General features: G+C 45.6%; 1 protein-coding gene across 2 annotated transcripts in view; it reads left to right on the top strand.

Annotated features, from left to right (window-relative positions):
• The window catches only part of plxnb3 (plexin B3), a 155963-nt gene that overhangs the window by 24546 nt on the left and 105536 nt on the right, over positions 1 to 25881 (top strand). For both annotated transcript variants that reach the window (XM_052058672.1, XM_052058670.1), the window contains exons 2-6: positions 1467 to 1880; positions 1957 to 2677; positions 10310 to 10489; positions 12338 to 12466; positions 12546 to 12646. In XM_052058672.1, coding sequence (XP_051914632.1) covers positions 1483 to 1880; positions 1957 to 2677; positions 10310 to 10489; positions 12338 to 12466; positions 12546 to 12646 — 1529 coding nt within the window. In that variant the 5' untranslated portion in view covers positions 1467 to 1482. The remainder of the gene's footprint in view (positions 1 to 1466; positions 1881 to 1956; positions 2678 to 10309; positions 10490 to 12337; positions 12467 to 12545; positions 12647 to 25881) is intronic.

The raw sequence follows: 25881 nt of genomic DNA, 5'->3' as shown, positions 1-25881 counted from the left end.
AGAATGACAAAGCGAAGATCCTGTGGGACTTCCAGATCCAAACTGACAAGATGGTAATGGCGAACCAACCAGATATCGTGATCATAGATAAAGGGCAGAGGAAAGCTGTTGTGTGGATGTAGCGGTCCCAAGTGATGGAAACATCAGAAAGGGCAGAACACGAGAAACTCGAGAAATACCAAGGGCTCAGAGAAGAGCTGGAGAGAGCCTGGAAGGTAAAGGTGACAGTTGTGTCTGTGGTGGTCGGAGCACTCGGGGAAGTGACCCCCAAACTCGATGAGTGGTTGCAACAGATCCCAGGAACATCGGATATCTCAGTCCAGAAATGTGCAGTGCTGGGAACAGCTAGGATACTGCGCAGAACCCTCAAGCTTCCTGGCCTCTGGTAGAGGACCCGAGCTGAATGAGGGACGGACACCACCCGAGGGGCGAGACGAGAATGATATACAATGTATATATATAATAATAATCCTCGTCTCACCCCTCGGGTGATGTCCGTCCCCGATTCAGCTGTGGTCCTCCACCAGAGCCCAGGAAGCCTGAGGGTTGACTGCAGGGATTTCGGGGGGGGGGTGCAGGTGGCAGTGGTCAGTGACACAGTATCAACACAGTGTGTCAGTGAGTCGACATGCTTCATGAGGCCTCATGGACCCATCACTAGTTCCCAGTCCATAGCTGACAACTGGGTCTGCTGGTACCCGGGTCGCTGTGGCTTTTGGAGCCGCTTTGGGACCCAGTTGGAGGTTGCTCAACAGCCACAGCACCGACATTTCCGTTGAACAAAACGAGGCTGTGAAAAATGCTCCCCATGACAGGTGCAAAACACAAGTTTTGGGTGTTGACTGTGGCAAAAAGATTTTGTTAAAAATCGTTGCAACGCAGGGAGCAACGTTAGATCAGTTCCCACTCAGTGACAGTGTGGATGCAGGTGTGAAGGGTTGTTTATCTCTCTATGTCCCCTGCAAGTGATTTGAACTAGTTAAGGGTGGAATCGGCTTCCGCCCAAATTCAGCTAGGATAGACTCCAGCAGTAAGTGAGTGAGTGGCACAGCGTCAGAGTACATGAACGTGAATCACGTCCTCTGCAAGAGTCCTCTTTGGCTCTTCGTGAGCGTGGCCTGCCAGTGTGTTTGTGATTGACCACCCGTGATTCTCTACCTTACACATGCATAGCCTACATCCTATATTGGAAAGTTAAATGAAATAAGACATCGATCCCTTGCCCAATATTGTGCTTCCAACTTGTTGGTGTAAGTGCACTGCATGCTGACAAATTAATTGTTTAAATGAAAGTTATACTTTAGTTAATTAAATCCATACAAGAGTGCTACTATTGTTTTTAATGTACAAAACAATCTTACTTACAGATATGTGAATATGAAGAGCAGCGCTCTGTGGCAAAATGTCTGTTTGTCGGTGCATGTTTAGTTGTCACTGAAAGGCATGTCTTGTGTTTCCCCTGGCAGGTAAGGAGGAGGAGTCATGCTGGTCTCCATGACCCCCCCGTCACTCCTCCTCCTTCTCTTCATCCTCATCCCTCTAGTACCCCTCCTGGCCCAGGACTCGTCTGTGCAGTGGGTGACCCTTCGAGGAGCCCCCCTCTCTCACCTGGTGCTGGATGCGGAGACAGGGCTTCTGTATGTGGGTGGAATGGACCACCTGCACCAGCTGAGCTCGGACCTGGAGTTGATGTCCCATGTGAAGACCGGACCTCATTTGGATTCCCCCAACTGCCTGCCCCCCATTGCCCTCAAAGACTGTCCCTCAGCCCGGCCGACCCACAACCACAACAAGCTGCTGCTGCTGGACCGGGGTCAAGCAATGGAGCAGGGTAGCATGATTGCTTGTGGATCATTGTACCAGGGCATCTGTGAAAAGAGGTAAGATTTCAAAGTCTCAGCCTAACACATGCTCGCCGACATGTGCTGACTTTGTGTGTGTGATTGTTCGCTGCAGGAGTCTGACCAACATGTCGCAGCTGTTGTACCAGTCCACTAACCCGGTGGACACGCAGTTCGTTGCTGCCAATGACCCCCATGTTTCCACAGTGGGCATCGTGCTCACCACTAGGGACAGAGCTGGTGGAGAGATGCTGCGCTTCATGCTCGTGGGGCGTGGTTTCACTGGAATGGGTTTGGGCGACATCCCACCCATCACAGCCCGCCGCCTCTACCCAGCAATCCTTCCTCAGCGAGCCTTTGCTCAAGAGGACGAGCTGGGCAAGCTGATCATTGGGAGCTACTCTGAGTACGACATGCATTTTGTCAAGGTGGTCACTTTCAAAGACCATGTCTACTTCCTGTTCTTAAGGCGAGACTTTCGCAACAAGATGGAGTACCACACATACATATCCCGCGTCTGCATCTCCGACCGCAACTTCTACTCATATGTTGAGGTGCCTCTGCTATGCCACGGTGGCTACAACCTGCCCCGAGGAGCATGGCTGGGGTTACTCTCAGGGAAGCCCACACTTTTCATCGTCATGGTGGCTGGATGGACATCAACGTCTTTGGCCACAGATAACGCTGCGCTGTGCGTATTTGGGATGGCGGAGGTGGACGCCATGATGGAGCAAGCACGGGAGTCCTGTTACACCAAAGGTGGGCGTGGGGTCAAAGGGCAGGAGGAGGCCTATGTGGTCTACACACTCTCGTCAAACTGTCTCACTCTTCCTCAGGTAACTCTCACATCATCATATCATTGCATTGATAAGTTATAGCGTTACAACTCTCAGCATTCCCTGGCCTAAAGGAGGACAACATGGAGCATGACACACATTGATATCATCTTGTGATGTCACGGATTACAGGCTTTTTAGTGGGCATCGCTTCTGACTTTAATACTGTGTGTGTGTCTGAGAGTGAGTGAGTGAGTGAGTGAGTGAGTGAGTGAGTGAGTGAGTGAGTGAGTGAGTGAGTGAGGATTACACTCGATATCCTCAGCAGCTGGAATAATCATCAGACAGATGTCACGATCTTGTATGACCCGTACAAAACATACACACGCACACACACTAAAATAGTAATGCAGGAGAATGAACTGCACCTTCTTTCTGATTTTATGTGTATATGTATGTTATTTAGTGATGCGTTCCACAAGGACAATGAGAAAGGAGCACGTCTGTTGATGAGAATAACTCAGCCACTCGAAGGCAGGGGTGCCTAAGTCCAGTCCTCGAGTGCCCCTATCCAACCTGTTTTCCATATTTCCTTCTCTAACACATGCGATTCAAATGATCAGGATCATTATCAGCCTAAGCAAAAATAAATAAATAAAGGTGACAATATAAAGGACCTTAGCAACTGGGAACTTAAACGACCCAACACAAAACACAGTCACAACCAGTCACAATTGTACCCACCTCAAGGGGCACCACCCGATGCCCTACACGGCTTGTGAGGGAACTCCCTGTAGCTGAGACAGTTCGGGAACGAACTGAATGGCGATCAGATTCCACAAACGTAGACACAATTTGAACACAAATATTTATTTCATAACAAAAGTGCACCAACAAAGTATCAACAGAAATCGTTGGTCAAAAAGAACCAGGAAAGACTATAGACTAACAAAAAGTGCTTGCAAAAGCAAGGAAATAGTAAATCAAAGATTATAAATGGAATGTCCAGAGTCCAACTTCACAAAACAAAAACATGAGCAAGATCAAAGACAAAATAACATATATACTTACAAGGCAGCAGACTGGAGAGCAACAACGACAATGACAAGATTGAGAGGTCTAGAAAATAATACTTGAGCAGCAAGGTCAATAATCTGACACAGACTTGGCACTTAGGAAGTCCTTAGATACATGGCTTAACTTGATGAACAAATTGGCAGCATGTATGCATACTGGAGGGAAGGCCCTCCTCTGCCACACCTGTTGGAGAGACACAAGAACAGGACTATGATAGGAGCAGTCCTGGAGGAGGGAGAAGTCAAGGATGAAGGACCTTGAGACCCAGGAACGTTCCTCAAAGCTGTTAGGAGAGTGGCCTGTGGAAGCTAGAAAAGACCGGCTTGAGGAGAGAGACATGATAATAATAATAATGATAATAATACATTTTATTTATAAGCGCCTTTCAAGACACCCAAGGACACTTTACAATAACAAAAAATTTTCATCAGGGGAAGGTCGAGATAGCAGATGTTGTTTTGGTAGCAGGCTGCCCAAGAATTTAAGACAGCCTTGAGTCCGTGGCTCATGTCTCTTTAGTGGCGTCGATCAGTCAAATCCATGATTTCAGTCAGTAATTGAACACGGATTCCAGTTTTCTCCAAATTGTTGTCCATCCTGCTAACCCGCAACAGTTTGTGCTCTTCTCATCGAGAAAATGTTGTTGATGGCATTGAGAGACCAGCCAACCAATTCCATGTTTGTTTTTAGGATGAAAATATGACAGGAGGCTAGGAAAAGTCAGACATAAGACAGCACAAGGACTGAGTCGCGAGCAGGGAAGGGTGGGGTGAGGTGGGGGACAGCGCAGAAAGCAAAAAGGGTCCGCCTTCGTCGAGAGCCAAGCAAGAACTCAAAAAGGGAAAAGGGGGGACGAGTCCACAGCTCTTTAAATAGCCCGTTAGGAGGCCACACTTGAAGGGTGGGCAGGTGGACAGGTTTGGCCCTTCACTGGCTCTTTCTGTTGTAGTTGTCAATCCGAATTCCCAGGAGAATTCTGACTGAGAGACTCTGGCACATCCTGAGTGGACATCTGATCTTGGAGCTCCTCCCAGAGTGTGCAAAAACAAACCGTATTTTGTCCGGATTCATTCCATCCACTCTCTGAGGCCAAAAACCTGAATCCAGTGCCCTTGATCTGCAGCTGACTGAGAACACTGACCTCATGCAATCAGCCTCACGACTGATTAATAAAAGGCTGCTCAAAGACTCAAGACAAAAAGTAGCGAATGATTCCAACATGAGGGTGAAAAATTGAATCTTTGACTCAAACAAATTGGCCCATCTCCCTGATCTTCCCCGAATCAAGCTGATAACATTCGCCAGAGTAGTGCAATCGTTCTAATACACTTTGAGTTATTGCCTGAAGACAAAGGAAATGTTCAACAGGAATCGTCATAAGTCCCCATCTCACCGAATATTGTTCGGGTGATGGAATGTTGAGTTCCCGAATAAAAGGTGAAGCAGCAGCTGACGATCCCTCCCTGATTGGAAGTAGAGGGATGAGTTGGAGCAAGTGGTGATGTCTGCAACAAAGCCCTGGAGACTGGCTGGATGGCCATTGTGTTGACGGTGGTGGAAAGGTTCTGAATAGATTCCATAATTGCACGTAGTAGTTCCTCATGTGTGTTGAGGAGTGCTCCCTGAGTATGGACTGCTTGGGAGAGTCCTCAAATACAAAAATGCAAAGTAAAAATAGTGAGCCGGTCTGGATGCAGAACACAAAATACCAAGTTACAATAGAGAGCAGAGTTATTTGGAGAAGCCATGGAAGAAAGTTTGACATTCTGACTATGTGTCACTGAGAAACTCAAGCTTAAATACCAAGAGACATATTTTGTCTTATATGACAAAATAAGGTTGTTGTTGTTGTTTTTTGACAATGTATAAACAGTAATAACATTGACAGAAAGTAAAGATAAGTAAAATTGTAAAAAAAAGGAAAAGAAAACAGATTTACATGTTCAAAGGAGTAGGAAGATGTTAAAAAAATGTATCTCGTCCCACGCTTTATGTATTAATATCTAAATAGTTGTAGTTGTAAATCAATTTGAAAAGAAAAGGAAGCAGTCTGCATACAGTATAAACAAATGTTTTTACCCTGATATGTGCTATACTTATCTATTACTAAAACTTTTGGTTTGTATAGGGACTACATACATACACACTCTCGCACATTTATGTCGGTTTTCTTGCATACTCATAATCAATATTCTCAGACTCATAATCAATATAACAACATAAAGAACCAAAGTAAGTGACAAGGACCCAACCTAAAACAGTTACAAGCAGTCACAACTTGGGAAAGCTAATGAACACTCACTCGCTTTGCACTGGCTTCAAACACACATGAAGTCGTGACCACAGTATTGTGATTTAATTAATTTTATTGCATTCATTAAATTAATGCACGTACCTGATTTGTGAGTGTGCAGCGTGGGATTGGTTCCCATGAGGTATGGTTGTGGGTGTGACTGGTTGTTTGTCTCTATATGTGCCCTGCGACTGACTGGCGACTAGTTCAGGATGGAGTCCAAGTAAAGTACCGGTAAACATACTTTAGCTAAAACATCCAGAGTCACTCTTTATCATTTTGGGTGATTTTAATTAAAACAAAGCATCACTGGTGTAGACGCGATGTCAATCTGCACAGTGCTCTGAATGTCAGTGATGAAAAAAAAGTGATGAAATTCAATGAAGCGTGCTGAAACGGAGGGAGTAACTATGACCCTCTTAATGAAGCACAACGTAACCATGAACTTCGCAGGAAAATCAGCACATTGATTGTTTCACCAAAGAAAGCAACATTCTAGACCAGTGGTCCTCAACTAGAAATGCAGTCGGTCTACTTTTTTTTTTTTTTTTTAAATAAGACCATGGTCCGGTCCCATGCACTGTGGTCATGAGGAGCAGGGCTATACCAACCAATAATGGGGTGCATGAAAAAAACAATTATTCACTTTGCCAGTACACAGCAAATAAGAGAGGTATTGTGTTGAGGCATAGGAACTCTTTTATTTTGTTAAGTTGTGCCTGCTTAATAATAGAAATAGCCCTTTTAGGGAAATAAGTCATTTTTACTTTAACTTTGTTAAACAGTAGTTGTTTTTTTCCCTTAATTTAACAAAAACAAAACAATATACTAATTTTACCAAAATAAATACTAAACATAAAAGCAAAAATATCCTTTTCATTTGTACAATTCCCCTTTTCACATCCCCTCTGAAATCACTGAAAAATATATCAGAAGAGGAGTTAAGAACCACTTTAAGTACTGACACAAGGAAGCACAGGAATCTGCAGTGCTGTTCTTCCCATAAAGATAAACGCAATGTCTGAGGCATGCAAATATTATTTTCGGATTGGGATGTTCATTTACCATGTTGCGGTGTTCTGCTGTTAAACAGCTGCAAAGATCCCCGGGTAGACGGCAGCAAAACTGCACACAATCGAAACCTCCCGCGATTCGTCTTGTCTAATTGTGTGTGGCTCTCCTGGGCTGAAGCTGTGAGCACACTGTGGCGTCGCACATGCGTCTGTTTCCTGACAAGATCATCCAATTTGAATGTGCGTGTATTGGGATAGACGCGTGCTGACGCTTATGTATGGACACACCTTAAGTTCAGAGGAGCCAATCAGCGCATCGTTATCGCCGACATGCCCTGCTCAGCCTGGGTCTCCAGTGAGTCAAACATTATACACACAAAGTCGCGCTGCTGTGGTCCTCTGCATTACATCTGTTAGTGCACGCAAAGAATACAACTCATCATTTTAACAAGCGATCGCGGTAATGCGCAGATTATAGTCCACAAATATAAAATGTATAATGTAAAAATCACTTTATAAATTATTATTTTATACAATTTGCCGAGGGTCCGGACAGAGGAGGTCCAGACAGAGGAGGTCGGCGGTCCGGTCGTGGATCGCGGTCCGCCAGTTGAGGAAGACGGTTCTAAACCATTCCTACACAACACTTAAATATGCATACAGATCTTTTGCCCATGTAGCACTGGGCTTTTCTGACCACTGTTTAATACACGTAATTCCTACATACAGGCACAGACTCAAATGCGTAAAACTGGTTGTCAAGACTGTGAAGAGATGGACCGATGAAGGAAAGTTGGCACTACAAGAAGGCTTGGACTGCATCTGGGGGGATGTCTGAAACTTTAACTGGCAACTTGGATGAATACACAAACACTGGAACAACATACCTCGGTTTTCGACCATAATCCGTTCCAGAGGGCTGTTCGAAAACCGATTTGCTCAAAAACCGAAACCACGGTCTCAAAAATCTTTATTGAACACGTCTACTCACAATGGAACGCTGAACGAAGAAGCGTCACTTCCTCGTCTACCCGAGGAAGTGTCGCTTCCTCGTGTAAGGAAAGTGAGAGGAGTCAAGTGGCGCATTCAAGTGCGCTCAGTTTGGTCGAGAATTCAAGGCATAAAAACCTCAACATTTTTTATCGAAAACCGATTTGGTCGAGGACAGAGACGTTCGAAAACCGTGGTTTGACTGTTCTTCACTTTCTGAGAGGACATGTGTGTACCCACAAAGTCCCTGCGCGCCTTCAACAATAACAAGCCATGGTTCACTGCCAAACTCAGACAACTTAGAAAAGAGAAAGAGGCCACCTTTAGAAGTGGAGATAGGGCACTGTACAAACACGCCCAAAACCAATTGACAAAGGAAATAAACATCTCAAAGAGAAGCTGAAAAACATTTTTCTGCTCATGTCAGTGTGGAATGGCGTGAGACCAATGACAAACTACAGGACACCATCCCCCAAGCAGTGAACAATAAGGGAAGAGGACAACGATGACAATGTTTTTCTGCAGATTCGAAAAGGATACCTCCACTTTCCACACCTGCCCACCCAGAAACTACCTTATTCATACCCGAGACCTCATTCCCTGTCCCAGAGATCCACAAACAGGGCTTGAGATGGCTCTGAGCAGGAGAAAATCAAGAAGACCGTGGGGTCAGATAAGGTATCCCCTTCCTGCCTAAAAGTCTGCGCTGACCAGCTGGCTCCGGTCTTCATAGAGATTTTCAACAGATCCCTGGAGCTGTGTGAGGCCCTATCCTGCTTCAAACAGTCCACCATCATCCCAGTGTCCAAGAAACCAGCAGCATCGGAATTAAACGACTATAGGCCTACTGCTCTGGTGTCTGTGGTCATGAAGTCCTTTGAACACCTTGTGCTGAACCACCTGAAGAACATTGCTGGACTCCTTCTGGATCCTCTGCAGTTTGCCTACCGGACAAACAGGTCTGTGGATGAGCAACACAACGGCACAGGCACTTACACAAGGATTCTGTTTGTGGACTTAGCTCTGTGTTAAACACCATCATCGTGAAACTCCTCACAGCCAACCATCTCCAGCTTAGTGTGTCCCCAATGATCTGCCAGTGGATTCTCAGCTTCCTAATGGACAGGACATACACAACAGCTGAGGCTGGAAGGACAACATCATCAACAGTGGGACTACCCAAAGATGCGTCCTCTCTCCGCTGCTCTTCTCCCTCGACACGAATGACTGCGCCTCAAAGCACCAAGCTGTCAAACTCAGAAAGCTCGCCACAGTCATCGGCCTCATCAAAGACGGCGACGAGTCTGCGTACCGACAAGAAGTGGAGCAGCTGGTGCAGCCTACACAACCTGGACCTGAACACTGCAGACTGCAGAGGTGATCGTGGACTTCAGGAATCATCCTTCACCACAGCTACCTCTCACATTATCCAGTGTCAATTGTCCAAACATTCAATTTCCTGAGAATCACAGATCAACAATGCGAGGCACAATGTGGCTACCAAACACAGTTTTGAGCATGTGTACAGAGATGGCTAACATAGCATTTAGCATTAATATTAAAGGTGCTGGGCGGCCCGGTAGTCCAGTGGTTAGCACGTCGGCTTCACAGTGCAGAGGTTCACTCCCTGTGTGGAGTTTGCATGTTCTCCCTGGGCCTGCGTGGGTTTTCTCCAGGTGCTCCGGTTCCCTCCCACATTCCAAAAACATGCGTGGCAGGCTGATTGTACACTCTAAATTGTCCCTAGGTGTGAGTGTGAGTGCAAATGGTTGTTCGTTGCTGTGTGCCCTGCGATTGGCTGGCAACCGATTGAGGGTGTCCCCCGCCTACTGCCCGAAGACAGCTGGGATAGGCTCCAGCACCCCCCGCGACCCTAATGAGGATCAAGCGGCTCGGAAGATGAATGAATGAATTAAAAGTGCTCATTTAATTACAGAAATTATTGGTTTGGTAGTGGTGGTCCTTAAAACCACATGCTGATTTTCAATCTCTCGAGGGCATATGTACTTCATAATACTGTAAATTGGTGAGTTGTTGTATGTTGAGAGGGAAGAAATTTCATCTGTGCTGTATGTTACACATACAGTACATTTGACAATAAAGTTTATCCAATCCAATCCAATCCAATCATTTCATGCGGCTATGGATCAAAAGGAAGGTAGTGTCTCCTCTTGCTGAACCTTCTCGGTGTGTGACTGAAACCAGTGACAGGACGTCTCCCTCCTGAACTACGGCCTTCGATGATGCTAGTGATGATAATGATGCTGATAAAAGGCATGATACATCCAGCTACCTTAAAGCTCGTGCCTGGTGTTGCAGGTATCCGTCTCGGAGTATCTCTGCGGATGGGAACACACACCGAGCCCCATTGGCAGTATCAAGCCTCTCCCGGCCATTCCAACCTTGACCACTACTACCCAGCTTACCGCTGTCGCCACAGCAACAGAGGCAGGCCACACAGTAGCCTTCCTGGGTGACCGTGAGGGACGACTGCACAAGGTGACACACTTTGGCTAGCATTCGCAAGAGGAAGCTTGTTTCTTTAAAACAGAGTAATAGTAATAATAATGATATTTAATAATAATAATTTTATTTATGAGCGCTTTTCAAAACACTCAAGGACACCTTACAATCAAACAAGAGCAATAAAAACACAGATAAAATTATCAATAATAAATAAAAGAAGAGATGAGTTTAAACTGAGTATGCAATTTTAAATAGGTGGGTTTTGAGATGAGTTTTGAATGTAAGAAGAGAGTCAATATTACGGATGTCGGGTGGCAGTGAGTTCGATTTTGGGGGTGGAGCGGCTGAAAGCTCTGCACTAGTGATGGGATTTCCGGCTCTTTTCGGTGATACGGTTCATTTGGATCACCTCAGTGAAAAGAGCTGGCTCTTTTTGGCTCTCAAATGGCTATTTTAACTTGAGCTTTTCTTTTAAATATTTCTGACAAATTTAGCATACATTTTGATAAATGACTTGGTGAACTAAATATTGCCCTCTACTGACTGCAAATAGCAACAATTATCAAGCAAAGAAATTGTGTTTTATTTATTTTATTGAACATTAAAAAGGCTCCAAACAGTAAACAAGCAACAAAATTAAACTTCAACCAACAACAATCAAACACGCTATAAAATAGTGAGTATTAACTGATGATACGAGCAGCAGTGAACAAAACAAACATAAGCTACTCCTTGCTTTATTTTAACAAACATAAGCTACTCCTTGCTTTATTTTAAGGAGTGGACGGGCTGATTCGCCTCCTTCTGTCAGTAATTATTTGTCCAGTCATTGAGAACGCCCTCTCTGACGGGACAGATGTTGCTACAATGCATAATCTACTCTCGATTACTTTCATGAAACGGGGGTCGACGGAAGCTCGGTATTTCCACCAGCTCAGTGGATCAGCTGCCCTTGAAATCTGTGGTTCTTCAAGTGTCTGTCTGTGGCTGCGCAGACGCGACGCAGCATGTGCTCAGTGTGCACTCCGCGCAGTACCTACCACGCCCCTCCCCCCTCCCCTTTCTCTTCCGGTCTACCTCTCTGAGCAGGACAGCTGAGCCACTGCCAAACCTCGCTTCAGACATGTGAAAAAGAGAGAGCGACACACACACACACAGAGAGAGAGAGAGAGAGAGAGAGAGAGAGAGAGAGAGAGAGAGAGAGAAAAAACGGCTCTCGAAGGGAGCCGTTCACATCAAAGAGCTCTTTGTACCGGCTCGTCCGCGACTGACATCACTACTCTGCACCCCATCGAGCTGAGACGGGCAGAGGGAACACATAGGTGGACAGATGGGGGGCGGGGGATGGGGAGAAGGTTAGGTTGGATTTAAATGTAAAGAGGAGTATTTTGAAGTTGATCCTCATTTTGACAGAGAGCCAGTGGAGCTGTTGGAAGATGGGGGTGATGTGATGGAAGGAGGGGATTGTTCTAGTGATGATACGAGCTGAAGAATTCTGGACCAGTTGAAGTTTATGGAAGAATTTGTGATGATGTCATGCTCCTGGCTTAGCATGGGTGGGCAAGCTCTTTTGCTCAAGCAGCTTTTTACATTTTAAATCAGACAGGTTGACTTGGTCATGTGAAAATGAACAAAAAAGTTCAAATGTGTGCGGAAAATAGTTCAAACGATGAAAAGGTGTTAATATTTAGAACCTTGGGGGGCTATTTATTATTATTGACAGAATATAACACACATTTTAGGAAAATAGCCTAATTCAGCAAATGTTACAGGACTCTCGATAATATAAATGCTAAGTGGGCCACATTAAAGAACAACGCTGACAGCAGTTCGCCTTCAGGCCTCCCTTGTATTGAGCTGTAATATTGTTGTCATGCACAGGTGCTGGTTCGGTCCAATGGTTCGGGCGAAGTGTTCGGGAGTGTGCTGGTGGACAGTGGCAGTGCAATCAAAGCTGACCTCCTATTAGATACCAACCAGCAGAACCTTTTTGTTCTGACCAATAGCAGGGTGCGTGGGAAATGTCTGTTTTCCAAGGATGCTATGTTCCTTCCTGTTTTCATCCAAAAGTAATGGACATGTCTCTCAGGTGTCCAAAGTTGCCATGTCATCATGTGAATGGAATGCTGACTGCCACTCTTGTCTGGCCACCAGGGACCTTTACTGCGGCTGGTGTGTCCTGGAGGGAAGGTAGGATGTCATTCTGTGCTCCCCCACCACTAACATCCACCAACCCCATTAAAAAAATGTAATCATTGCACATTATTAATAGTATCCATTCAGTGTAATTTTACTTCAAACAATGAATTTAAATTATGCATTCCATTGGTATTCAACATGATGATGACACATTTTTCAACATACTGATGTTCTCATTGCTAAAACTTAATTTTACATTAAACAATGACTTTAAAGGATGCATTCCATTGGCATTCAACATGATGATGACACATTTTTCAACATACTGATGTTCTCATTGCTAAAACTCTCTGTTTCAACATTTTAAACCCATCAAGTCCCCTTTCAAGACATCCTTACATACCAATTGAGCTCATTCCAAGGGTTTCAGAAGGGAAGTTTTAGGTGACTTGGTAGACTCCACCTCCACCTCGGATGCTTTCCTGTTCAACTCCTGTTTCATTTTACAATTACCGTATTGGCCCGAATATAAGACGGCCCTGATTATAAGACGACCCCCTCTTTTTCAAGACTCAAGTTTGAAAAAAGACTTTTTGAACACCAAATTAATTTTTATACAGAAAATAATTACAGTACAGCGGTTCACTTGGGCCTGGGGAGTCAATTTCAGCATTCACTCCCCTGATATCTGGCGGCATCTAACGTCATGAATGGTTATAATGTCTGGAGCCCGAATATAAGACGACCCCCACTTTTTCAGTCTTATTTCAATACAAAAAAACACTGTCTTATATTTGGGCCAATACGGTATATACAATATATTCATTGATGTTTTCACATATTTGAATATCACATTCTTATAATTACACTGTGCTGTTTTTCTTATAATTACACACTACAGAACGTTAATTTCGCTGCCTTCTCCGGGACATTTTTCATGTTCAATTCCCATCTCAGTGGTCAGTCAAACCTCTTTTTCATTTCATGCAATCCATCCATTCATCCATTATCTCAACCGCTTACCCTCACAAGATTTGCAGGTGTGCTAGATTGAATCCCAGCCTTCTTCAGGCAGTCGGCGGGGTACAGCCAATTGCAGGGCACACATAGACGAACAACCACCCGCACTCACAATCACACCGAGGGACAATATTCGAGTGTTCCATTAACCGGCCGTGCATGTTATTTGGAATGTTGGTGGAAACCGAAGTACCCGGAGAAAACCCACGCAGGCACGGAGAAAACATGCTAACTCCTACAGTTGAAAATACCATGGAGACGTTGGGATCCACGCTGCGGAAAGAAATTTCAGATCTGAATGAAACGCCAGTGAGAGATACAGACCAAGGACTCAAGGCTGTCTGGAATTGTTGGCGGCCGTCTCTCCAAAACAAACAACGCTATCTAGCCTTTCCCCTGGATGGAAATACGCATGGAGTCTAGGGCCCCCACCACCACCCCCCTCCTTCTCGGCCATGGACTGTCTTCATGATGAGCAGACCTCGACGAAGCAGCTATGACCTGTACACGCATACACATATACGACTGGACAAGCACATGCGCATACACATCCTTGTTATCACCGTCTTCATCGCTCCGATGCTTTTTCCCCCGTGACGTGGTCGATATGCGGAGCGCTCGTGTGAATCCGTGCAGCTGGTCATCTCGGCCGCGTTGCGGTCACCCCTCCCCCCACCCCTCCACATTCATCCTCCCCCTTATTACATGTTATGTCTTGTGACTTGTTGTAACTGTCATATGCTTATTCATGTGCTAAGGTCTTTTTTTAATCCTGGACTTAAATTATGCTCGGAAGAGGATAGTTCGAGCGTGTTTTTTTTTCCCTCTCCCTACCCAGCGTTTTTCCTTTCTGAATTCTGATTGTCATTTCCCCATTGCGGGACAAATAAATGATATCTTAATCTTACTACTGTTACTAAGCACTACAACTAGTTAGCACTACTATGAGTGCTACTATTACTACAGGTACTGTAATTCTACTACATGTACTACGACAAGTACTGACTATAAGTAATACTCCATATACGACTGCAAACACTACTACTACATTCTTCTAACAACCAGGCGTATGCAGGAATAGTTTTTAGGCTATGATTCTGTTATTCTTAATGTTTTATGTTATGTGTCTGTTATATTATTTTTGTTATTTTATGTGAATGTTCTGTAAAGCACGCTGCTGCTGTTGTGAACGCACTATGTAAATACTGAGGTATTTGTACTGCGAGCTAGTACTGATTGATACTACGGCTACTACTACTCATTGCGACCACTAAATATTACTATTATTTCTAAATACTACCACTACAGTATTTTTACTACTAGTACTACTACGACTAAGTAATGGGACGACTTCAACTACTACAAGTACTACGACCACAACTACTACCAAAAACTATGAAGTATTACTACTAGGTACTCCTACTATCATTAACACTAAACGTTCTACTAAAACTTCTACTCGTAATAGTACTACTATAACTACTGCTGCTAAATACTACTACTAGTACTTCTCATACTATTACAACTACTACTACTACTACTACTACTACTGAGTACTATCTCTTCCATGACTAAATGCTACTAAAAAGTACGACTCCAAAGTTTCGCTACAACTACACTTTTAGCTGATTCTAAGTCATTCATTATATATCATTCCAATTCATTCATTATCATTTCACTTTATTTGAAGTCTTTCCAAATCATTCCACATTTATATATTCACAAAATCATGCCTTCCAGGGTATAATTTTCCTTGTTTCAATTTTTTGTTCACCTCCTTTTCATTCCCAAATTAATATTCATCAAAACAGATTGATTCCATTGCCCTTGGAAATTCAGCATATTCCGCTCATTCACTTAATCAAATGTGAGCATTTTGAAAATTCACACATACCCCGAAATATATCTTTTAAAATACCCCCAAAATTCACAAATTAATATAGTCTACATTCTTCACCTCTGGTTATATATTCATTCACTCTTTCACGCTATTCCAACTTCAACACACTATTAATGCTATTCAGGCCATTATTTTGGTCTTGAAAAAATTCTCATTCACAAAGTTCGAAAATATTTCACCAAATAATCACTGTTAATTTGAAATGGTGACAATTTGAAAGGTTAACTGTTAGCAGAGTCGCTTTACAGTGCGTGCAGATTGGCATCCTTCTGCCCAACATCCAAGAATGACACGATGAATGAGGTGTTTCCTTTAGCCATGTATCGGGGTGTTTATTGAACAGGTGGAGAGAAGAAAGACAGAAAAAGAAAAAGGCGTGTCCCTTTTATAGGCCGACCATGTCACTCACTATGAACAAAAGTAGAGTTATATTGCCTTCTACTGGCTCAGTCGTAAAAGGCAATCATACAATCTTAACACTCTCCCACTTAGTCAACCTACATATAACAAGGTTGCATACAAACAGTGAACGCCATACACTAAACCTTCTATGTGGCGAACATAGCCTTTGTAAATTTAATTAACTTCAATTTGGAGACAGGTTTGGTCATCGCATCGGCCACCATTTCCTCTGTGGGACAGTAAAAAATTGTGATATTTTCATCTTTTACAGTGGATCGAATGAAGTGGTACTTTATATCCAAGTGTTTACAGCGTTGTCTGCACACAGGGGTTTTGACGAGTGCAATTGTTCCTTGGTTATCTTCAAATCGTTTTCTTGTACACATTCTGTAGGTGTCTATACCCTTCAGAACTTGTTCCAAATCGATGCATTCTTGTATTGTCAGAGCCAGAGCCATATACTCGGCTTCACATGTTGATAGTTCAACTGTGGGTTGTTTGTTGGTTTTCCACGAAATCAACGCGCTTGTCTCACACAAACTCACACAGTCGCCGCTCATACTAAGTCTGTCCATTGGATGCGCTCCCCAGTCGGCATCACTGTATGCTCGGGCCAAGTCCTTCAGTGCTCTTTGGGAAACAAAATTGTTTGTCTGCTGTACCCCTCAGGTAGCGTAAAACATGTTTCACCGTGATCCAATGTTCGTTTAAATAGAAAAAATTTGTGATACTTTGCTTACCACAAAACATAAATCAGTGTGCATGTAGCCAGATAAATAAGGCAACCAACGGCTTCTCTGCATTTCTTCAAATCAGTCATCTGAGGCGAATCTTCAGAAAAAAAAATTCTTTTGGTCACACGGTCACCCTTGTTTTACACTCCTGCATGTCAAATCGTTGCAAAATCTTTCTCACATACTTTTCTTGTGACATTTTGACACACTGATCAGACTGGCTGAATTCTATGCCCAGAAAGTGTTTTAGCCTGCCAAGGTCTTTCATCTTAAACCTAGTGGAAAGAATAATTTTTCACCTGTTTTAGACTCTCAATGTTATTGGCTGCGATGATGAGGTCAACCCAAATAACAATGATGATTTTTTCCTGTCTTTGTTGACTCTTCAGCTGGGTTCTGTGTAAAGCCATCGTCAGTCAAACATTTGTGAAGCATCTCATTCCAATTGCGGTCCAACCGTAAATGGACTTCTGCCGTTTATACACCAACTTTGCTCCCACTTTTTCATAACCCTCAGGCTGTTCCATGTAAATGTCTCGGTCAATGGGTGCATGCAGGTAGGCCATTTTTACGTCCATTTGATGTGCCGGTAATATCAAATTTTCTTCGGCTGGCTTCTACATGACCACTCTCACACTCGTCAAATTTGCTGTGGGTGAGAAGGTCTCACTATAGTCTATGCCTGCCCTCTGAATATAGCCTTTAGCTTCCTTTTTATGGTCATATTGTTCACTGTTCTCTATGATTGAATAAACCCATCTACCACCCACTGTTTTCCTGCCTTCTGGTAGGCTAGTCAGGGTAAATGTCTGGTTTTCTTCTAAGGACTTAATCTCGTCATCCATTGCCTGTTTCTATTTTCTTGACTCAGTGGATGCCATGGCCTCCTTGAAGGTTAATAGTATACCACAAACTACTTTGTAGCAGTAATCTACGCTCGTTCGCGTGCTGTCTTCGTCACTACTACCATCTTGAGTATAATCAGAGAGGTAACTCAGAGGTTTACGGTCTCTATTGGGATACCTTGAGGCTTGTGGCGTCACTTGAGGGCGCTTCTCGCCAACATCCTCTGGTGACTGTGACACTTCTGTTTCTATATCTCTGTTCAGGGTCCCCAGCTGCGGTGTTTCACCCATCTCAACATCTGCAATAGAGTCTAGGCCAGGGGTGCCCATTACGTCGATCCTGATCTACGGGTAGATCTGACAGGTCCCAAGTAGATCCAAAGAGTGTCGAGGAGAAAAAAAACGAACAACCATTTGTGTGTCTTTGTATGTTAGTAACATATTTTTTTGTGTTCATGTACGCTGCACCCTAATCATCTTATCAGTTTCATTTTCACCCAAAAATATTTAAAAAATAAAATAAAGCAGGTAAATCTGAATTTACGGTGGCTTGTGATTACGTCACCGGACATTGTTAGCGCTCAGCAGCCTGCAATTGCAGGTTGTGATCAGAGCTGTTGCGCTCTATCTTTTATCGTCATTATTCTCATTCAGAGTTTGCTTCGTGTAAAATTCACCGAGGGCACAGGCAAATAATTGTAATCTAGGAGGAGCTACAATAGTTAACAGGCTGCAAAAGTGTTTCGCATGCCTCAGTTTCAGGCTGTTTCTCATCATGGCGTGCGTGTGTGTGTGTGTGTGTTTGTGTGTGTGTGCGCGCGCTCGTGTGTGTGTGTGTGTGAGTGTGTGTGTGTGTGTGTGTGTGTGTGCGTGCATGCGTGCGTGTGTGCGCGCCGGTAAGTGTAGATCCTGGGATCCTGGGATCCGAAAAGTTTGGGCACCCCTGGTCTAGGCCAACCTCCTGTGTCTGGGTTTCACTCTCACAAGTTGTCTTAGTGATAAATTTCACTAATCTGTGCTTTTGTACTTTTCCTTTACCAGGGTAGTAAATTATAAAAGCAGGGCTTCCCTTGTCGTGTCCTACAAAGAACCCTTTTCACACCTTAAATCTAATCTTTTTCTTGTTAATAGGCATAGCGCTCTGCCCCGAATTTGTGCATTTTTGATAAATCACATTTCTTGCCGGTTAGTGCTGTGTAGGGGGTAGTACCCGTATGCTTATTAAAGCATCTGTTTCTCGTGTATGCAGCTTCCTGGGTAGCATAGTGCCAAAGGCTTTTGGGTAAATTGCTATCAATAAGGTTACATCTTGCCATCTCAAAAAGAGTGCGTCTCTCCCTCTCTGAAATCCCATTCTGGTGTGGGGAATAGGGACAGGATGTTTCATGCTTGATTTTATTCTTCCTCAATCGTGTCTGAAACTCTCTGTTTGTGAATTTGGTTCCATTGTCAGACCGAATACATTTTACAGGGCTGTAAGGCGCTACATCCGCCAAAAACCTTTCTGTTGCCTGTACTGCATCACTTTTTGATTTGACTTTTGATTTGAGAAAGTAAGTAAATCATGCCCCTGTACATACATCTGTGAAAGATATATTTGAAACCGTCAATAGACTCATTGCTCACCGGTCTAAGTCAGTTTTAACCAAGTCAAGTGGGTTGTTTACTTTTTCAACTGCATCTCTATTTCTTGTTTGGGTAAACTTGCCTTCAATGCATTCTTTGTCAGGTCTATGTTTGTCACCTTTGATGTGCATACCCACTGTCACACCCTGCAACCTAAGAATGTCATCGTAATTGCAGTGGCCCATGATTTCGTGCCATGTTTGTATGTCATGCCTGATATTACACACATCACTTTCAGTTTGTAGATAATACATTCGTTTGCACACATGAATGTCAAACTTTGTGCCGTCAGGTACCACAAGACTGTCTTTACCTTCCTTGAAGATGACCATGGCACCGCTGGCAGTGGCACACTGAAAATATTGCTTGGGAAAGGAGGGAATATAAAGTGCATTCTTTAATGTCACTGAACATCTCCGTCCGCTGCTGTCCTTGAGGCACACCCGCGTGTCTCCTCTGCCTTGGGCCAACCCAAAAGTGCGTTTCCCATCCGCCAACTCCATGCTGTGCCGCTCCGGCTTGAATGAGTTGTCGAAGGTCTTGAATCTGCTCCTTTCATTGATGATATGAGATGACGCGCCTGTGTCCACAACAAGCCCTTAGATTGGTTGTTGCTCCGCCAAACTGCTGGTAAACACAGTCTCTGCTCAAAAACTGTGGCCACCTCCTTCAGCTCCTTGCTCAAGGCTTAGCCCGCAATTTGATTCATGGCCACCGCCATATTGAACACGAGCACACCGAGAGCCCCTCTCTTTCTTTCTACATGCTTTGTCTGCGTAGCTTGAGCTTTTGCAGAAACTGCACCAGGTCTTCTTTGAACATTCATCCTTCCGATGCCCTTTTTTTGCCACACCTCCAGCACGTCAGATCTGTAGGGGGGTCGCTCTTTTTCTTTGACACATATTTGGCTTGAAGTACTCTCTCCCCAGCTTCCTCTGCAGCCGGTGGGGAATCCTCTGAAGCTTCAAAGTTTCTCAGTTTGGCTTTGAACTCTGCTAGCTTCATGTCAGTTGGGCCATGAGTCATCAGTGTAAATGGCTTGTATTTTTCCGGTAGACCTCTCATAACCATCGCCATAATTAACTCTGCACTTGGTGCCTCGCCTGCTCCCTTGAGTGCTGTAATGATTTGCTCCGCCCTTATAATATACACAGTGATAGTCTGTCCACTTTCTTCAATGACGTCAGTGTAATGTACATGCAGACGATGCGTGGCCTACTTTTTCCGATGTAGTGCTCTGTCAGTACTTTCAGGCTTTATGGCTTACCACCATCTTGATAGCGCCGCACACTTCTCATCAAACTTTCAGGATTCTCGTGTCTGCTCAGCTGGGCCCATAACCTGTTAGCAGAGTCGCTTCACAGCACGTGCAGATTGGCATCCTTCTGCCTAACATCCAAGAATGACACGATGAGTGAGGTGTTTCCTTCAGCCATGTATCGGCGTATTTATTGAACAGGTGGGGAGAAGAAAGAGAGAAAAAGAAAAAGGCATGTCACTCACCACGAACAAAAGTAGAGTTATATTGCCCTCTAGTGGCTCAGTCATGAAACGCAATCATACAATCTTAACATTGACAATGTTCATATTTGAAATTAAAGTCATTCAGCACATTCAAATCACATTGGGAATGATTTTCAACATGCCCGTAGTTCCCACTTTAGAAATATTCAACAATTCCACCCTTAAAATATACCTTAATATATGGATTGGAGTCCTGAGGACTCCTCAGTGGGGCAGCCACCTTGGACAGATTATTAGGCTCAACCTGGATCGGTAGCGGGAGACCGACAGGCAGAGTGGTGCAGCGTCGAGAGTAACACAGACTCTGCAACAGTCTGTTGTGGTGAAGAATGAGCTGATTCTAAAGGCAAAGCTTTCAATTACCAGCTGATCTACACCAGTGGCGGATGCTGGTCTGTCAAGGAAAGGAAGCTCAGTTTTGGACACCATCATCAAATGTATCCGTGATGTCCACTGCCCACAGAACTCCCCGAGGGACACGGTCAAACGCCCTCTCCAAGTCTACAAAACACATGTAGACTGGTTGGGCAATTCCCACGTACCCTAGGACCCTGCTAAGGGTGGAGAGCTGGTCCACAGTTCCACGGTCAGGATGAAAACCACACTGCTCCTCCTCAATCTGAGGCTCGACTTCCTGACGGACCCTCCTCTCCATCACCCCTGAATAGATCTTAGCAGGGAGGCTGAGGAGTGTGATCCCTCTGTAGTTGGAACACACCCTCCGGTCCCCCTTTTTAAAAAGTGGGACCAGCACCCCGGTCTGCCAATCCAGAGGCACTCTCCCCGATGACCACGCGATGCTGCAGACGTGTGTCAACCAGGACAGCCCCACAGCATCCAGACCCTTGAGGAAATCCGGTGGATCTTATCCACCCCTGGGGCCTTTCACAGAGGAGCTTTTTAACCACATCGGTGACTTCAATCACAGAGATAGGAGAGCCCACCTCAGGGTCCTCAGACTCTGCTTACTCCGAAGAAGGTGTGTTGGTGGAGTTGAGAAGGTCTTCGAAGTACTCTGCACACCTGTTCACAACGTCCCGAGTCGAAGTCAACAGCACCCCATCCCCACTGTATACAGTGTTAGTGGTGCACTGCTTCCCCCTCCTGAGATGTCGGATGGTGGACCAGAATTTCCTCGAAGCCGCCCGGAAGTCGGCTTCCATGGCCTCACCGAACTCTTCCCACACCCGGGTTTTTGCCTCGGCGACCACCGAAGCCGCGGTCCGCTTGGCCAGTCGATACCCGTCAGCTGCCTCTGGGGTCCCACAGGCCATAAAGGCCTGATAGGACTCCTTATTCAGCTCTACGGCATCCCTTACTGCTGGTGTCCACCAGCGAGTACGGGAGTTGCCACCACGACAGGCACCAACCACCTTACGGCCACAACTCAGATTTGCCGCCTCAACAATAGACGCGCATTCAGAATCAGAATCAGAATCAGAATCATCTTTATTGGCCAAGTATGTAGAACACACAAGGAATTTGTCTCCGGTATAACACGCTGCACTAGTATCATCGTAAACAACAAAATCATTGAACCATTTTAGAGTATACCAGTAGTTTTGTAATACCATTTTGTGGTGCAAGAAGAGTGACTATGTCAGTGACTGTTTAAGGAGTTAATGGCTAGAGGGAAGAAGCTGTTTAAGTGTCTACTGGATTTGGTACGCATAGATCTGTAGCGTCTGCCTGAGGGGAGTGGCTGAAAAAGGTGGTGGGCAGGGTGCGGGGGATCCAGGAGGATTTTCCGTGCCCTTGTCTTGATTCTTGCAGTGTGCAAGTCCTCAAGTGTGGGTAGGGCGATGCCAACGTTTTTTTCTGCCGTCCTAACTGTCCGTTGAAGTCGGATTTTGTCCTTTTTTGTGGCGGCCCCAAACCAAACCGTGATGGAAGAACACAGGATTGATTCGATGACTGCCGTGTAGAACTGTCGTAGCACCTCCTGTGGCAAGCCATGCTTCCTCAGCAGCCTCAGGAAGTACATTCGCTGCCGGGCCCTTTTCAGGATGGAGATGGTGTTGACTTCCCACTTCATGTCCTGGGAGACTGTGATTCCCAGGAACTTGAAGGTCTCGACGGTTGACACAGGGCAGTTGGATAGTGTGAGGGGCAACTGAGGAGAAGAATGTTTCCTGAAGTCCACGATCATCTCTACAGTCTTGAGCGTGTTCAGCCCGAGGTTGTGTCGGCCGCACCAGAGCTCCAGCTGCTCCACTTGTTGGCGGTACGCAGACTCGTCGCCGTCTTTGATGAGACCGATGACCGTGGTGTCGTCTGCGAACTTTATGAGTTTGACAGCTGGATCTGTTGAGGTGCAATCGTTTGTGTAGAGAGAGAAGAGCAGTGGCGAGAGGACACATCCCTGTGGGGCTCCAGTGCTGGTGGTGCGTATTGATGATGTTGTTGCTCCCAGTCTCACCTGTTGTGTCCGTCCCGTCAGGAAGCTGAGGATCCACTGGCAGATCGCAGGAGACACACCGAGGTGGAGTAGTTTGGGGGTGAGGAGTTCCGGGATGATGGTGTTGAACGCAGAGCTGAAATCCACAAACAGAATCCTTGCGTAGGTCCCTGTGCTGTCGAGGTGCTTGAGGATGTAGTGCAGACCTATGTTGACTGCGTCTTCCACAGACCTGTTTGCCCGGTAGGCAAACTGGAGAGGGTCCAGCAGGGGTCCAGTGACGTTCTTTAGGTGGTTCAGCACAAGGCGTTCAAAGGACTTCATGACCACAGACGTCAGGGCGACAGGCCTATAGTCGTTCAGTTCCGATGTTGCCGATTTCTTGGGAACTGGGATGATGGTAGACTGTTTGAAGCAGGATGGGACCTCACACAGCTCCAGGGATCTGTTGAAGATCTGTGTGAAGACCGGAGCCAGCTGGTCAGCGCAGACTTTCAGGCAGGAGGGGGACACTTTGTCGGGCCCCGGAGCTTTCTTGATCTTTTGCTGCTTGAAGAGCCGTCTCACGTCCTGTTCGTGGATCTGTAGTGGAGAAAAAGAGGGTGGGGGGTAGGTAGAGTGGTTTCTGGTAGAGGTGGGTGTGTGTGGGAAATGGGGGTGTCCTTTTCAAATCGGCAGAAAAACATGTTTAGTTCATCAGCAAGACCCTTATTGTTCACTGTTTGGGGGGATGGCATTCTATAGTTAGTGATTGCTTTCAGGCCATTCCATACAGATGCAGAGTCGTTAGCAGAGAACTGGTTTTTCAGCCTCTCTGCATAGCTTCTCTTTGCGATGTTAATTTCCTTCGTCAATTGGTTTCGGGCATGTTTGTACAGTGCCCGATCTCCACTTCTAAATGCGGCCTCTTTCTCTTTCCTGAGTTGCCCGAGTTTGGGAGTAAACCATGGCTTGTTATTGTTAAACGAGCGGAAGGACTTTGTTGGTACACACATGTCCTCACAGAAACTGATGTATGATGTTACAGTGTCTGTGTATTCATCCAGTGTGCCCGTTGAAGTTTCAAAGACGCCCCAATCAGTGCAGTCTAAGCATTCTTGTAGAGCTAGCTTTGCTTCATCTGTCCATTTTTTCACAGTCTTAACAACCGGTTTAACACATTTGAGTTTCTGTCTGTATGTAGGTATTAAGTGGATTAAATTGTGGTCAGAAAGACCCAATGCTGCACGGGCGACCGATCGGTATGCATTTTTGATTGTTGTATAGCAGTGGTCTAGAATGTTGCCTTCTCTGGTGAAACAGTCGATGTGCTGCTTATATCTGGGAAGTTCACGGTTAAGATGTGCTCTATTAAAATCGCCCAAAATGATCAGGGGTGACTCTGGGTATTTTAGCTCGAGTTTGTTTACTTGTTCGGCTAGCGTTTGTATCGCCGTGTTAGCGTTAGCTTGTGGCGCAATGTAAACACCGACTAGTAAAAAGGAGGTGAACTCACGTGGCGAGTAGAATGGCTTGCAGTTTAAAGACAGCGACTCCAGGTCCGGGCTGCAGTGTGCGTCGAGCTTCGTGACATCAGTGCACCATTCTTCGTTGATATAGAAGCAAATCCCACCACCTTTCGATTTCCCTGATAGCTCCGTGTCGCGGTCGGCTCGGAGAAGGCGGAAGCCGGGTAGATGTAGCGCGGGATCTGGATGGCGGTCACTGAGCCAGGTTTCAGTGAAGCAGAGCGCAGCAGAACGTGCAAATGTTTTGTTGGTCTTTGTGAGGAGAAGAAGTTCATCCATCTTGTTTGGCAGAGATCGTAGATTAGCAAGATGGATCGATGGGAGCGGGGTTCGAAATCCACGCTGCCGGAGCTTGACGAGCACGCCGGCTCGCTTCCCCCTCCGGCGGCGTTTCCATGCTGCGTACAGCGCAGCCGCTCCGCTCGCGATTAGCTCCGAAAAACCCTGTGGATTTTCGTGTACTGGTGAAAAAAGACCGAGCGTAGACTCCCCAATGAGCAGCAACTTTTCCCTCGTGTAAGTAAGCCGCTCAGGGTCGCCAAAAACAAACGAAAATGACAAAAACAGGGATAATACTAGGGAGCGTGTGACCGAGGCTGCCATACCTGTCGGCGCCATTTGACCACGCCATTCGGACTCAATGCCTCCCCCGGGACATGGGAAAAGCTCTACCGGAGGTGGGCATTCAAATTTCTTCTGACAGGGGATTCCGCCAGACGCTCCCAACAAACCCTCACAATACGTTTGGGTCTGCCAGGAATGACCGGCATCTTCTCCCACCATTGGAGCCTACTCACCGCCAGGTGGTGATCAGTTGACAGGTCCACCCCACTCTTCACCCGAGTGTCCATAACATGCGGCCGCAAATCCGATGATACAACCACAAAATCAATCATCAAACTGCGGCCGAGGGTGTCCTGGTGCCAATTGCACATATGGACACCCTTATGTTTGAACAAGGTGTCGTTATGGACGATTCGTGATGAGCACAGAAGTCCAACAACAAAACACCAATCGAGTTCTGATCGGGGGGGCTGTTTCTCCCAATCACGCCCTTCCAGGTCTCACTGTCATTGCCCACGTGATTATTAAAGTCCCCCAGTAGAACAAGGGAGTCCCCCGCCCGAATACTCTCCAGCACACCCTCCAAGGACTCCAAAAATGATGGGTATGCTGAGCTGCTGTTTGGTGCATATGCACAAACAATGGTCAGGACCCGTCCGACCCACCTGAATGCGTAGGTAGGCAACCCTCTCGTCTATCATGTGAACCCCAACGTACAGGTACTGACCCGGGGGGCAATGAGTATGCCCACACCTGCTCTGCGCC

Source organism: Hippocampus zosterae, chromosome 2, assembly GCF_025434085.1.
Source record: "Hippocampus zosterae strain Florida chromosome 2, ASM2543408v3, whole genome shotgun sequence".
NCBI classification, from domain to species: Eukaryota; Metazoa; Chordata; class Actinopteri; order Syngnathiformes; family Syngnathidae; genus Hippocampus; species Hippocampus zosterae.
The sequence above is the reverse complement of the archived record's forward strand: the minus strand, read 5'-3'. Positions and strand labels throughout refer to the sequence as shown.